Source organism: Chiloscyllium plagiosum, unplaced genomic scaffold (genome assembly GCF_037043375.1).
Source record: "Chiloscyllium plagiosum isolate Xiang-an unplaced genomic scaffold, Cpla_swu_hap1 HiC_scaffold_34, whole genome shotgun sequence".
Lineage (NCBI taxonomy): Eukaryota > Metazoa > Chordata > Chondrichthyes > Orectolobiformes > Hemiscylliidae > Chiloscyllium > Chiloscyllium plagiosum.
Genome location: NW_028270172.1, coordinates 36910734 through 36926825, shown reverse-complemented (window position 1 = coordinate 36926825; position 16092 = coordinate 36910734). Strand labels below are relative to the sequence as shown.

The following is a 16092-nucleotide window of genomic DNA, read 5'->3' as shown; positions in this document are numbered from 1 at the left end:
AAAGATGCAGGTCCCTGAGAGAGTTCCAGAATGCAGGTTGTGTGACAGCCTCTCCCTGGATAACATAAACAGCCCTGCCTGCTGGCAAGTGTGCCCACAGATGGGGTGCAAGTTTCTCCCAGTCACCAACACTGCTGGTTGCTGATAGGATACTCTGCACAACCTATTGAGGCCTGTGACTACAGAAATGCAGCAATGGCAGCAAATCCCACAGGCCTGACTGCCTGCCTGCTAACATCCAAGAGGAAATTAATAAATAGCTGAACCTTAGCAAACAAAGGACCAGTGGTTTCCCAGGTACTTTGATGAGTGAGATGTCTGTGGTCCATCCACAAATGATCCCAATGGCTCCCTGAAAAGATCCACTGGAATAACATTGATGGTAGTAGTCATCTTAAAGGCACCCAAGATGGGATTCCTTCTGAGTTCATACAGACACAGGTTTTCATGCAGTAGGAGACAACTTTCTGGGACATTCCTAGGTGTCATTGGCATCGACCAACTGTCACGTACCGATAGCCAAACTGAATCCTAAGACTCAGTATCAGGCCATTCTCATTGGTTACTTTATTCTCTTGCATAGGCTCTTGTCCCCCAGCAGGCTGGTCTCCAGCCTCCTGCTATCGTGGTTGTTGTTGGAACAGTCAATGTTTGCAGTTTCTTCTGAGAAGCAAGTTAACTGGAGGAATGGTGGGCTTGGTCTGGACCATCTCGATGTAACTTGCAGGAGGTCTGCACAGACAGGAAGGTCATGCAGATGTCATGTCTGCCAACCTTCACCATCTTGAACGGGAGAGTCCATCACCTCAGGATGTTCCATCCTGACCTCATTCCCCCAACCTCATAACACATTCCATGAGAAGTTGCATGCTGTGTAACTTCTCAGAACAAGCTCTTGCGAGCACCATAACATGGATGGGGTGAGGCAGTGCACAGTGCCCATGGTACTGAAAGCAGATCAGTCCACCTGCCCGTATACAGTCATCAGGTTGCCGGCAGGGACCTTGAAGCAGAACGATTTGAATTGGGCTTTTACATAAAAATGCAGTACAAGGCAGCTCGGCAGAATGTGCTTACAAAGTACTGTTAATGTGCTGGCATTGTAACAACTGAGGGCAGTAATGCCCGAATGTCTATCCACGGGACTCCCAGTTAATCAGAGACCACACCAGTGGCTGAAACCTGCAACATGAATCTTCGCACTCCCCAAACCAAATTAAGTCTCCCTCCTCCCATTTTGACTCTGGCCATTTCTGCTTTATTAGAGTGTTACACAGTAAGGTTATTCACCTTTAAGAATTCTAAGGATTGGCTTTCTCATTGAACTGTTTGAGTCCCACCCTGCTACCAGTATAATTTACCAGCTCCCCACTATTTCTTTCCATCTTCAGCACATTGTCATCTGGCTTAGCACGTGTGATTCTCCATCCACACCATTAATCATTGGCACCATTGTGGTTCCCAATTCTTACCTAGAGCCTCCTTTGTTGAAGTGTCACTCTCTATGATGGACCATGTCACCACACTAGTAGAAACCACCTATACACTCATGTTCCTTCATGACACCCCCACCCACCACAGGCACAATGCAGGACTGCAGGCCTCCAAACCATGACATTCCAAACACTCAACTAAAATATCTGACTGCCACCATGACGTAATCCTTTCATCGGCTCCCTACACTGAGACCCTAAGATGAGTTGGACTCAGTGCATGTAATCACACCCTTCCTCCTCCAGACTGACTGTCCCACACCAACACCCTTCCCTCCCCAGACTGACTGACCCACACCAACACCCCTCCCTCCCCCAGACTGTCTGTCCCACACCAACACCCATCCATGATCCAGACTGACTGTCCCAGACCAACACCCATCCATGACCCAGACTGACTGTCCCACACCAACACACCCCTTACCCCAGACTGACTGTCCCACACCAACACTCCTCCCTCCCCCAGACTGACTGTCCCACACAACACCTCTCCCGTCCCCAGACTGACTGTCCCACACCAACACCCCTCCTCCCCCAGACTAACTGTCCCACACTAACACCCTTCCCTCCCCCAGACTGACTGTCCCACACCAACACACCCCTTACCCCAGACTGACTGTCCTACACCCACACTCCTCCCTCCCCAGACTGACTGTCCCACACAACACCTCTCCCGTCCCCAGACTGACTGTCCCACACCAACACCCCTCCTCCCCCAGACTAACTGTCCCACACTAACACCCTTCCCTCCCCCAGACTGACTGTCCCACACCAACACCCATCCATGACCCAGACTGACTGTCCCAGACCAACACCCCTCCCATCCCTAGACTGACTGTCCCACACCAACACCCATCCATGACCCAGACTGACTGTCCCACACCAACACCCCCCTTACCCCAGACTGACTGTCCCACACCAACACTCCTCCCTCCCCAGACTGACTGTCCCACACAACACCTCTCCCGTCTCCAGACTGACTGTCCCACACCAAGACCCATCCATCACCCAGACTGACTGTCCCACACCAACACCCCCCTTCCCCCAGACTGACTGTCCCAAATCAACACACCTCCCTTCCCAGACTGTCTGTCCCACACCAACACCCCTCCCCCAGACTGACTGTCCCACACCAACACCCCTCCTCCCCCAGACTAACTGTCCCACACTAACACCCCTCCCACCCCCAGACTGACTGTCCCACACCAACACCCCTCCCTCCCCCAGACTGACTGTCCCACACCAACACCCATCCATGACCCAGACTGACTGTCCTACACCAACACCCCTCCTCCCCCAGACTAACTGTCCCACACCAACACCCCTCCCGCCCCCAGACTGACTGTCCCACACTAACACCCCTCCCGCCCCCAGACTGACTGTCCCACACCAACACCCATCCATGACCCAGACTGACTGTCCCACACCAACACCCTTCCCTCCCCCAGACTGACTGTCCCACACCAACACCCCTCCTCCCCCAGACTAACTGTCCCACACTAACACCCCTCCCTCCCCCAGACTGACTGTCCCACACCAACACCCCTCCCTCCCCCAGACTGACTGTCCCACACTAACACCCCTCCCGCCCCCAGACTGACTGTCCCACACCAACACCCCTCCCTCCCCCAGACTGACTGTCCCACACCAACACCCATCCATGACCCAGATTGACTGTCCTACACCAACACCCCTCCCTCCCCTAGACTGTCTGTCCCACACCAACAGCCCCCTTACCCCAGACTGACTGTCCCACACCAACACTCCTCCCTCTCCAGACTGACTGTCCCACACAAAACCTCTCCCACCCCCAGACTGACTGTCCCACACCAACACCCCCCTTCCCCCAGACTGACTGTCCCACACCAACACCCATCCATGACCCAGACTGACTGTCCCACACCAATACCCCCTTACCCCAGACTGACTGTCCCACACCAACACTCCTCCCTTCCCAGACTGTCTGTCCCACACCAACACCCTTCCCTCCCCCAGACTGACTGTCCCACACCAACACCCCTCCTCCCCCAGACTTACTGTCCCACACTAACACCCCTCCCGCCCCCAGACTGACTGTCCCACACCAACACCCATCTCTCCCCCAGACTGACTATCCCACACCAACACCCATCCATGACCCAGACTGACTGTCCCACACCAACACCCCTCCCTCCCTGAGACTGACTGTCCCATAAAACACCCCTCCCTCCCCCAGACTGACTGTCCCACACCAACACCCATCCATGACCCAGACTGACTGTCCCACACCAACACCCCTCCCTTCCTGAGACTGACTGTCCCACACAACAGCCCTTCTCCCACAGATTGACTGTCCCACACCGACACACCTCCCTCCCCAGACTGACTGTCCCACACCAACACCCCCCTTCCCCTAGACTGACTGTCCCACAACAACACTCCCCTTCCCCCAGACTGACTGTCCCACATCAACAGTCCCCTTCCCCCAGACTGACTGTCCCACACCAACACCCCTCCCTCCCCAGACTGACTGTCCCACACAACACCCCTCCCCCAGACTGACTGTCCCACACAACACTTGTCCCTCCCCTGGACTGACTGTTGTTCATCAACACCTTTACCCTCCCCTGACTGACTGAGTGGCCCACATTCTGCCCTGAATTATCATTCCTTTTCTTTACAGCTTTAACAGCTGCATGGTGTCAGTCAGTGCCACTCCCTGGTTCCCATGTTGTTAGTAGATCCATGTTGTCTAACTGTCTATATTTGCTGGGTTTAAAAACAGCATGGTTTGGCTTCACTTGGTGATTCAGTGAGTGTGAACATCGCCTGAAGTACAAATCACTACAAGGACCTGAGGTAGATGAAGAAGTGTCTCTCACCACATTCAGGCCTGCTTTTTGCTCTTGGCTTTCTGAAGCATTGAGTTTCTCGATTGGGTAGAAGTTAGTTGGGAAGGTGAAATTAATTCCAGCATGATGTTGAGGTGCGAAAACATTCCTTACCACCCGTGGATGACGTAATCTACCTGCCAGCTGAAGGGAGAGTACATAATCACTAAAGTTTAATCTCAATGTTGAGAGTCTGCTCTTGTGCCTTTTGCCTGATTAAATCGACCCTCCCATCATTCTTCACACTAGAATCATAGAATCCCTACAGTGTGGAAGCAGGCCAATCGGCCCATCAAGTCCGCACCAAACCCTCTGAAGCACCCAGACCCACTCCCCTACGCGTTTAACCCTGCATTTTCCATTGCTTTTGTATCTAGCCTACACATCCTTGCAAACAAAGGGCAATTTAGCATGGCCAGTCCACCCAACATGTGCATCTTTGGACTGTAGGAGGAAACCAGGGCACCTGGTTAACCCATGCAAACACCAAGAGAATGTCCAAACTCCACACAGATATCGCCCAAGGGTGGACTCAAGCCAAGGTTCCTTGCTGCTGTGAGGCAGCAATGCTAACCACTGAGCCACGTGCCATCCACTATGGTGGGGCATGGAAAATCCTGTCTAAGATTTCAATCACTGAGCCATGATGGACATCTGTAGCTCATGTGGACAGATACTGCCAGACCTACTGAATTTGTCTAGCACTTTCTATTTCCATTTCAGCTCTCCAAAATCCGCAGTATTTTGCTTCTATCTGTCATTCACCAATTGGTGGACAGAATGAGTCACTGAACGCTATAGCTGGGAAAACACAAGGATTAACTCTTGGCCGAAACTACAATTAGCCTCAACTCTTCCAGGTTCGCAGGAATGTCGAATTGGCCGTGTTTTCTATCCAGTGATCTCTATCCTGCAACCCAGCTTAACAGACGGACATGTATGCCAAATGAGAGCAAGCTTGAACTGAGTTGCACTGCCTTTAAAATCAAAGTGGTTGATGGCATTCATGGTCTGAGTTCACAGATATGTCAATGACAGACACTGAGACAGCATGCAGGCTGTAGAATGGTTGTACAGGAAGGAAGCCAGTGCCTTCAATGAAGGGGAAAATTGTTGGTGAAGGAACAAAGATAGAGTCTGAATAAAAATGGCTACAAGTGTTCAGTTTTAATTTGGAATTTATGTCTGAAATCTTATATTTTCCCCCCTATTTTAACATGACAAATGGGAGGGGTTTTGCAAAACCAGAATAGCACAATTAAATACAACAATATCTGGGAACAAAGTGAAATGTCTCTGGTTGTTGTGACGTCTCTCTGTTTGTACATGTCTATACGGGATATGCAATCTATAGATGGAGGTATGTTTATATATGAAGAAAGAGCTTTGGGAGGTATCTTTTGCTACTGATTGCATTACAATACCAGCTACTTCTGGATGTATTCAGTAAGAAAAACAAATTATAAAAAAAAATTGTGCTCATTTTGCACAGATTCCTTGTGCTCAGCCAGGCTACAAATCTCCATTCATTTTGATAGAGGTAGAGGGAGTGTTGAAGCTCTGTGTCAAGCCATGTTTACTCTTGGGTGTCGGTATTTTAATCCCAGCTCAGTAAGAGAACCTGCGTGGGCAGATCGAGTGCAGCTGCCTTCTTTGTACTGCACACTCTAATCAGGGCTGCGCCATGGATGTTCCTTTGATTTTATTTGATGGCTGCACATTCTCATTCACAAAAGCCACACTTCATCCTACTGCAGGCCACACTTCCATGTGTAAATGTGAGATGTTACGTGTGTCTGCATGTGTGTGTCCGTACAGTGCATATTGTGAATAAGTTTGAATGCATCTAAGTGAGTGATTTCTCTTTATTTTAATGCAGGAGGCTGAATAAACGATGGTTAAGAATCTGTTGAGAATGCTGGTGAGTGTTTAGATCTGCATTTAAATTAACCTTGGTATGAAACCTACCCTCAACAGCTCTCCTTACAAATATTTGTTTTCCCACCCCCGGTATTTTGAATACCTGAAATATTTCTGATTCTGTCAGCCTACTTAGATTATTGGAAAGTATTGGAAAAGGGAAGCCCTCCTAAAATTACTTTTCAATGTACTTTACACTGACTTAAATTGTTTCCCAATTGCTATTGGCTTGACTTTATCACAACTTTAACATTTTAGACTTTCTTTTTATCCAAATGATAGCCATCCCTTCAGCTCTAACTTTCTCTGCAGACCAGAGTTTAAGTATTTTCCAATCTTCCCTCATAACTCTCTCCCTTTACACTTGGGAAAATTTCATTTTTCTTGCAGTCATTTTGAAGGTGTGATGTAAAGAAAACGCAATGTTTTCCAAATGCTGTCTAAGCAGCACAGTTTAAAGTACAGAGAGCTGTCTCTGTAGACTTTTATTACCATTCTTCCGACTTGTTATTCCAATGTGCTGTTTGACAGTGAAATTTAAAATGACAAGTCTATGATTACTTTCAAATCCCTTTCAAGTCTTACCCCTGGTGGCTTACTTGAAGCAAAAGTAAAAGAGAGAGAAGAGAAGTTGACTCTGTTGCAGTACTGGGAAGAAATAATGACCTGTGCTCAAAATTCTCTACAGCCTTGTCTCTCTCAATCTCTGTTACCTCCTCCAGCTCCACAAACCTTCTATACCCTCTGACTTTAAGCTCTTGTGTCTCTTGATTCTTTGGTCTACCACTGGTGGTTCTGTCTTCAGCTACCAATCTCCCATTCTCCAGTATTCCCTTTTCAAATCCCTCCATTTCTTCATCTCTCTCTCCTTTTTTAGGAACATGCCTATACCCCCTTGGCCGAGCTTTAGTTATCCTCCTGACATCTCCTTCTTTGACTTTACATTCATTTTTGTTGATTAGTCCTCCATGGAGTGCCCTGAGTCAATTTGTGACATAGAAAGCAATATATACTACAAACCTTTGTTTGGAAGAAAGAGGAGAAGAGATGTACCATGCATTTTAGGGAGAAAGAAGGAAACCTGGCTGAGTCAGGGTCAGGGAAGAGCGAGAGAGAAAAAATAACAAGAGAGGGGCACCTTTGGTAGTACTCAGATTTAAAACCTATCAGGACTGAATGGAACTATATTATAAAACAGCTTATATTCCAACATACCACAGGAGATCCACATGTATCTTAAATAATTCAAGGAAATTTACAGATTTCAGCAAAAGAATCCACAAGGCATGCCGCATTTCATTATTAATGTAACAGTCACAAATCCCCTTTCTGCTTCTCTTCTTAGTAATCGCAAATGTGAACTGACAGTAAATAACACAAATGGCCCTGGTTCCCTTCAATGAATTACATCTCCCGCTTTGCAGCTTAAATGGCATAGATTTAGCTGAATAATATACTGTTTTGGTGATCCAGATGCAAATTCTGCTAGTTTGTGATGTGCTTTTCGCTTTCATGTTTCTGCTCAAACTCATTTGCACATTGATGAATAGAAAACTTCGACAAACCATCAAAACTGAGCAGCAATTTGGATAAACTGCTTTAAAAATATTCCTTAATATTATTAAGTGTGATAACTTACTGCACCTTTATTCGTGCAACTGAAATGAGTTTATTATTATAGTCACTTCTAGTTTACTACCTCCTGTGGGTATCCTGATCTTAAATAACTGATCTTTACGTAAAGAATTCACAAAACCAATTACATTGGTGTACAATTTTCAGCTTTTTAATGAATATAAAAGGTAACATTTAAAATGTACCTGTTAGTGCCCTTCAGTCCAGTGGAAAGCTTTATTTCATGATAAAAAAGAGAATCACGCAATAGTTGGACGGGCATTAGGGATATCATCAGATATGATGTTATCCCAAGGGCTTATGCCCGAAACGCCGATTCTCCTGCTCCTCGGATGCTGCCTGACCTGCTGTGTTTTTCCAGCACCACACTCTCAACTCTGATCTCCAGCATCTGCAGTCCTCACTTTCTCCTAGGGATATCATCTGTCACAGGGATCTTCGGATCTAATTCTCTTTGCTTATGACTGTGTTTGTATTCGGAAGCCATATTGTTCCTCAACTTGCCAGTTTTGTAAACTCAGTAATAAGCTGCCATTTACACTGTGGGTGTGAAAAGTGAGATGGTTCTAGTTATTTGCCCACCAATTCATTCCACTCATTTCATTAAGGCATTGACTGAGATTGTATCATTTGACTGGTCAATAGTGAGGGATTCCATTCCAGCATCCCACGTGGAAATGTGCTCAAGTAGAAGTACACATGTTGGTCAAGATCAATAACCTTTATTTACCTAAAACCAATTACCATTCAAAAAATATAAATGTGAAGTCAAGCGACATTACAGGGCACTACCAAAGCCCTACTCAAAAAAGTGGATAATAATGATGAGAGGGAACTGATTAGGGATGAGATTTATAAACTGTGGATAATGTTAGACAGTTGATGGTAGATGGAGATGCCAAGGTGCCCGGAGTTAAAAGAATGCAAAATTCTCAGAGGGTTGTAGGACAGGAGGATGGTACAAAGTTAAGCAAGGGGCAAGACCATGAAGAGATTCAAGTCCAAGGATGAACCTTTTACATTTGCAGTGTTAGGACTCTGGAAGCTTTGGTGGCCAATGTCAAAGAGTGACACAGAACATGGGAAGTGGTGCTTGGGGTGTGTGAAGCTTATTGAGGGTGAAGAATGGGTAGCTGGCTCAAAATTAAAATTTCCATCTAGTTATTCAAATTCCTCCATGGTGTCTCCACCCAACACCCCAACTCCAACCATTGTAGTTACTTCCAGCTCTACAACCTTCTGTGAGCTGTGTCTCTTGTGAAGTCTCAAATTAGTCACTTCACCGTTGACAGCCATACCTTCAGTTATCTTGCCCATAACCTCTCCGATTAGCTGATTAAAACTCTGCATCTCTCCCCTTTTCTCTCTTCCTTTAAGATGCTCTTAAGCCCACTTCCTTTGTCAATCATTTGTTCCATACCAGTTTTTTTTTTGTCTGACTGCTGCTGTGGTGCCTTTTGGGATAAATACACTGTTAAAAGTGCTGCATGAAGACAAGTTAATATTGCCCACTCTCTCGATGAACCCGAGAGTTTCTGTTTTGGTGATCATTGGCACTTCCTGAATGTCTGCACGCACCCATTTCGATAGGGATACAGACAGCGATGGGCATTTATGAACTGTGCGGTCCAGTCTTAGTATTGCCTTAGGGAGCGCAGAGAAATAAATCTGACAGTAAATGTGAAATGGCCCTTTTCCAATAAAAGAGCCATTCTCCAGATTTAAAAAGGTCCAGCTTTGCTAGTGAGATTTTCTTTACATTTGTCAAAATGCATTGATGCAATAGTCATAGAATCCCCATAGCATGGAAATAGGCCATTCAGCCCACATCCCTATCCTATTCCCTTAACCCCACATTTCCCATGGCTAATCCACCTAACCTACACATCTTTGGACTGTGGGAGGAAAGCCACACAGACACAGGGAGAATATACAAACCTCCATGCAGAGGGTCACCTGAGGGTGGAATTGAACCCACGTCCCTGGCACTGTGAGGCAGCAGCGCTAACCACTGAGCCATTGTGCCACCTGTAATGCTCTGTTTGGTTGTCCGAAATCCTTCAAAAACTAGTCATTTTGGCATGAAGTGAGGAACTGATTTGAACTTGGGGCACATGAGGAGAAATGAATTCACCTGACTATTCAATCTCTTGGCCAAGAATTAGTGGGAAGATTTAAACTTTATTCCTGAGGCTCCTCGCATACTGTGAAACAGATGTAATGCAAACAGTTGTTTTATGTGACAAACCTTCCAGATTCAACTAAAATCAGCCTTACCTGATTTCATCAGCAACTGGCTCTGCTTTCCGTTTCTGACATCTTCTTGATTTTACAATCCCTTTGATAGATAAGCAGACAAGAATTGCATTCAGTATGAGGTAAAGTGAACTGAAAAGTTTTAAAAAGAAGCTATTGATTGCAATGGAAAGTGTGTATGAAAACCCTACTCTAGTTGGTTTCATGTGTCACATCTTGTGGGATTTCTAGTTGCAGAAGATCAAAGTCAATTTATCAAACGATAATCCCTGAGATGCAATATTTCCCTTCCTGGAAGTAGTGAGGAAGATAACCAGAAGGCCAATTAATTCGGCAAGATGGAGAGTAACTTACAGCCTTCTTGCCAGCTCAGTAATTAAATGCCGGACAGGTCAGGTTACGAACAGTTAAGGTGCTTCAGTGATCAATTTGCTGTCACTTAGGGGGCTCAACTTGCCACAAGCCTGATTACTTGCAGTTAAGAAAAAATGACTGGTTTCTCAACTAGAAGCCTGGCTGCTGGCTTGGGAGTATGTCTCCATTTATCCCAGCCTAGGGAAAACTAGGGGACAGGCACTGCATGTTAAGGGGTAACCTCCTTCCTGCCTTGGCCTCGGGCTCTCTTGACCTCCTTCTCCCCATGACCCCCAACCCATAACACCTGGAAGAAGAAATCCTGTCTTCTCGCCATCTAAAATTAAGCTTCCCGTGAAAACCTCTGGAGCCCAGAAGCTGCCAGCCTCTGATGGACTAGCAGCTTCTGGTGGGGTATGGAGTGAACATCAAAGAGTGTAATCCACTGAGAAGCTCACTGGTCAGCTCAATGTTACAGCTTGATCCGGTGAGCTATATTAGTGGGGGCAGAGGGCAGTCACCACTGGACACACCCACCCTCAGACATAAGCAGCAAGCTGGAAAGTCTCAACCGTTCTACTTTAAAGTTATACCGGACTGGAAACGGTAACTGGGTTTCTCATTTCACGGATGTTGCTGAGATTCTCTGTGTTTGTTTGCTGTGTTTCAAAACCAGCATGCACAGGATTTTGCCTTTATTTGACTGATTTCCAACTCGTTGGGCAGATCATTTAGTTATGACAAGAAAAGTAAAGGTCCTCAACACAGTTCCCTAGGGCACTCCAGACAGGACATCTCGAGGTGAGGATGATTCCCCATTGCATGCCACAGACAGTTCCTCCATGCTGTTTCGATTTGTTATTGTCAAACGTACTTGGTACCATGAAAAGTTTTGCTTTGCGTGTAGTACAGGCAGGTCATACCAGGGTGACTGAACAGAGAGAGGAATATAACTGCAAAGAAGCAGGATCAACATTAGATTTGAAATTTGAGAGGTTCATTCAGAGGAGACTAAATCCAGGGTGTAACAATTTCATCCATGGGTCATGGAACCAGGAAAGGAAATCGCTTCCCATCGCGTGATATCAGCCCAAGTAGGTAAGACTACCCACAGGGCATGACCTGCCCCTGTCATGGATAAATACCTCCAGGGGGCATGATGAATCTCTCCAAAAGCAATTAATTGGCCTCTTGAGGGCCTCTGTAGGCTGAAGGGTGGTCTGATCCCTTCCTGCCCCCTCATCAAATTGCAAGCAGTCAGGGTGGGTGGGTGAAAAATCCACTTGCTGGATTTTACAGATGCCTCTCCCAACATGGGACCGTAAACTCCAGCCTATGTAACTCACCAGGGCCGCTGACGGATTTAGATTCAATCAGTTAAATGAATCTAGAGAATCGACGTTTCGGGCATTAGCCCTTCCTGAAGAAGGGCTAATGCCCGAAACGTCGATTCTCCTGTTCCATAGATGCTGCCTGACCTGCTGCGCTTTTCCAGCAACATATTTCCATCTCTGATCTCCAGCATCTGCAGACCTCACTTTCTCCTAAATGAATCTAGAATCAAGCTTAGCAGCTCTGCGATCCTGAAATTACCAAATTGTTATCAAAAACCCATCTTGATCATTAATGTTCATCAGGTAAGAAAAACGCCTCATCTGACCTACATGTGAGTCCAGACCCACAGCCCCATAACTGATTCTTGATTGCCTTGTGAAATGATCCAGCTCGCCACTCAAATGTCTCTAGGGCGTCTGATAAGAATAAAACCAGACATACAAGCCAGCATCAAACATGACAAACACATAACCAGCCTAGTCAACTCTACAAAGCCTGCCTATGACTACCTGGAGATTAGTGCCAAAGCTGGGAAATTTGCTCTACAGACAGCCTGACATTGTCTGACTCACAGAGTCATATCTTACAATGTCCCAGACTCTTCTGGTAGCATCACAGAGCTGGAAGCATGGTGGGATACAATAGAGAGGGAATTGACCCAGTCAACACTGACTCAGAACTCCATGAAATTTCATGGCATACCAGGTCAAAAATAGGTAAGGAAACCTCCTACCGATTACCACTTACTGTTATCCTTCTGCTGAGAATCAATACTCCTTTGTGTGGAATCTCACATTTAAGAAGTACTGAGGGTGACAAGATCCAATAATGTACTTTGGGTGGGAAACTTCAAAGTCCATCACCAAGAGTGACTCAGTAGCATCATTACTGATCAAGCTCCCTAGGCTCTGTAGGGTATAGACTAGCCTTGATGAAGGGACCAACAAGGTGGAGAAATGTCCTTGACCTTATTCTTACCCATCTACTCCTTTGATCAATACTTTACCTAAATCTCAACCCAGATGTTTACTTCAGTTTTTGGAGCAGGACTTAAGTAAACAGCATCTACCTTTTCTCTCATTTTTGCTGTTGCTATGCAGACTTCCAAGGTCTGTGCGTGGCAGCAACCTCTGGAACTGGAGGTCAGTGTATTTGCCTGTCAGTCGGCATGTGTGCAATGTATAGAGATCTCCTGAGTGGCGTCATGTGAGAGGGAACATTGCACAACGTCCTGACACAGAGCTGAGGGTGCTGCTGTCTGACCCACACTGACACCTCATCTTTCCTGATTGGCACTTAAAAATATCCGAAGTGGCCCAGACTTATTCTTCATCAAATTAATTCCTGCTGCTCTCGTTCAGTTTGTTGGGCAATCCCGCATTCTGCTGATTGCTACAAAAACATAATCACTTTTGGTTGCTGCTGATTGTACTGAATCCACTGAACAAAACAGAGCTAATGCAGCTACACATAACCTGTCTCGGATCGTTCCTCCATACACAATCTGCATTCTGTCTGGGAACCTGAAATGAAATTTGATCAGGTAAATCGATCTCCATTCCATCCTGGGGGCGAGTTACAGCTGAGTGAACAGAACAGTCTCTCTATTTTTACCTCCAAACACATATTTCTTTCTCTGTCTGGTGCCCTACAGGCTCCTTGTTGCCTCCTGCCTTGTGTCTCAGCCGTCCTCTCATCTGTATTTCCAAGTGCTCCTACACGCATCTTTATTGCTAATCTCTAGCGCATCAGCAATCCGACTGACTTTGCAAACTGTTGATCTCAGAGGTACTAAATTAAATAGTAGCCGAATTGAAGACAAATCTTTGATCAACTTCTAAGCATTTTCTCCTAAGGCATTGTAAGAATCCTCTGAGCTACCTTTCATTCATAGTTTCTATTATGTAAAGCCTATTAAGCTGCAGTCTGTGATCACTGACAGCTCAGAGGCACACAGATGTTCACTATACCTGCACAGCCCAGGTGGGATCCTTCTTTCGACCAGTGGGTTCAAGTTACTGAACTGGAGAACTTCAATTGTTAACAAACAGATTGGCAGATTGTTTTTGAGTGTTGAAACAGGAGACCATACATGTCTTCAAGGCATGCCTAGGTACTTCACAGGCAGTGGAGAACGCACCAAAGAACTGCATTTATGTAGCATCTTTTGTTATCACAGCACATCCTGAAGCACTATGCAGCAGTGAAGTCTTTTGAACTTCAGGCAGTCACTGAGGTAAAATGTAGACAGTCTAGCAGCCAATTTTCATGCAGCAACCTCACACAAACAGCAATATGATTCCCAGATAATCTGTTTCTGTGTTGGTGTTTGAAGGATACATGTTGGCCAAGAGAGCAGGAAAAGTTCCCTTCAAATAATCTCTCTTGCATTCACCTGAGAAGGCAGACAGAGATTTAACATCTATTCTGAAGGAATCTCTGATAGTGCAGTGATCTCTCAATACTGCACTAGGAGTGTCACCTGAATTATATGTTCACATCTCTGAAGCCATGATTATCTGAACAATGACTGCTACCAAACCGCACGTGAGACTTTAGTGTGACAACAGCTCCCTGACCCACGGGTTGCTTGCCTCAAGTACAATGTAACATGTGAAAGCTTAACTCCCATGGTGACCATTGTCAAACGTTGAGTGAGAACAGTCATGACGCATGGGTCATACAGGTCACATGCCTTGAGCTGAAGCTCTGTAGACCCCAAAATGTGGTTCTGAGGTTCTATGGAAGCCCAAAACTTCAAAGAAATGTCAACTGCACTGCCTCAGCCATCTCCAGCACAGCCCATTGCTCACTGGGCTCAGTTGCCCATTTCTGCTCCTTTTCAAATGACCATACATCAGGAGCATGTGGCATGGGCAGATTGTGACATTGTATGGTGCCAATCACTGATCTGACATTGAACTGCCAAGTTGGACCTTAGAGATACAATTAGTGCTTACCTTTAATAACTCCCAGGCGAATACATTTTCTGTGTTACTGGAAGATTTTCAAAATTTTCTTCCACTTACAGATGAATGGTGCTAGATTTGACAAGAAGGTCACGAGACCTGTCAGGAGACATGCTCTTTTAGCAATGGGTGGCTATTGCCGCAGTTCCCCTGAGCTGCAGTATGACTTCGAGTTGGTCCAGTGGGATCATCGAGGCAAAGCTGTGCACAGAGGGAGGAGGCTAAATTCACCCCGTGTCTTTAGAGAGCTCTTTCCCTACCATATTCTACAAGGCTGAATTACCTGGCCTCCTACAACTGGGCTGTTTAATAGAGACAAGGTGGCATTTCCAACATTTCAAGGTTTGCAGTGTGTCACTACAACAAAGAGATGTCAAAGGCATTGAAGTGGTTCACTGAAGAATGCAGGAGAGCTTGCAAGGAGCAGCACCAGACATACTTAGAATAAGAGGAACAACCTGGTGGCGATACTAGACAATCTGTATGCCAAACAGTAAAGGCAGCATGCAATGGACTCGGCAATCCCACAACCAACAGATCAGATTTAAGTTCTGCAGGGTGAAACTGAGGACTGCAGATGTTGGAAATTAGAGTCGAGATTAGAGTGGCGCTGGAAATACACAGCAGGTCAGGCAGCATCCGAGGAGCAGGAAATTCGATGTTTTGGGCAGGAGCCCTTCATCAGGATATGGGCCAGGTGCTGGCAGGTGTGACTAAAATCGGTTGTGATATCTGGTCGGCATGGACAGGTTGGACTGAGGGGTCTGTTTCCGTGCTGTACATCTCTAGGACTCTATGACTCTAATGCAGACAGAAACCCCACATAGCAGCCAACAGGGCCCCAACAGTCTGGAAAGAATCTATAAAACATATATATTTTTGCATTCTTTGATGTTTTGGCAAGATAAAATGTTTGTGAAGTCGAACAAAACAGCTATGTTCAACTATTCTCGAAACGCTTGTAGAAAGTACTGTAACTTTTTTTTAAAAACGCTCACAGTAACAGCTAAATAGACTAACACAGAGAAGCTGTAAGCATTATTGAAATTTGACTTCCTTTACTGAATGAACAAGTTGTAATCTCAGCCAAGCTGCAGATTGCCCCCTTTAAAAGCGTCCAGAGTATAAAGTGCTTTCAGTTTCAAATTGCTGACAAATTTTTATTATTTACAAGAGTAGTTTCAGGACCTGTGTCTCTGGCAGCTATAAACTAGCCTCCTGTGTTCAAATTATTGCCCTTGTCTTGTGTTCAACAAGTGC

At 45.8% G+C, this 16092-nt stretch overlaps 1 protein-coding gene across 1 annotated transcript in view; it reads right to left on the bottom strand.

Annotated features, from left to right (window-relative positions):
• The window catches only part of LOC148141139 (uncharacterized), a 123254-nt gene extending 113032 nt beyond the window's left edge, over positions 1-10222 (bottom strand). Inside the window, exon 1 of the mRNA XM_087978605.1 lies at positions 10196-10222. Within this exon, the coding sequence (XP_087834731.1) occupies positions 10196-10205 (10 nt within the window). The 5' untranslated portion in view covers positions 10206-10222. The remainder of the gene's footprint in view (positions 1-10195) is intronic.
• Between the last annotated feature and the right edge of the window lie 5870 nt (positions 10223-16092).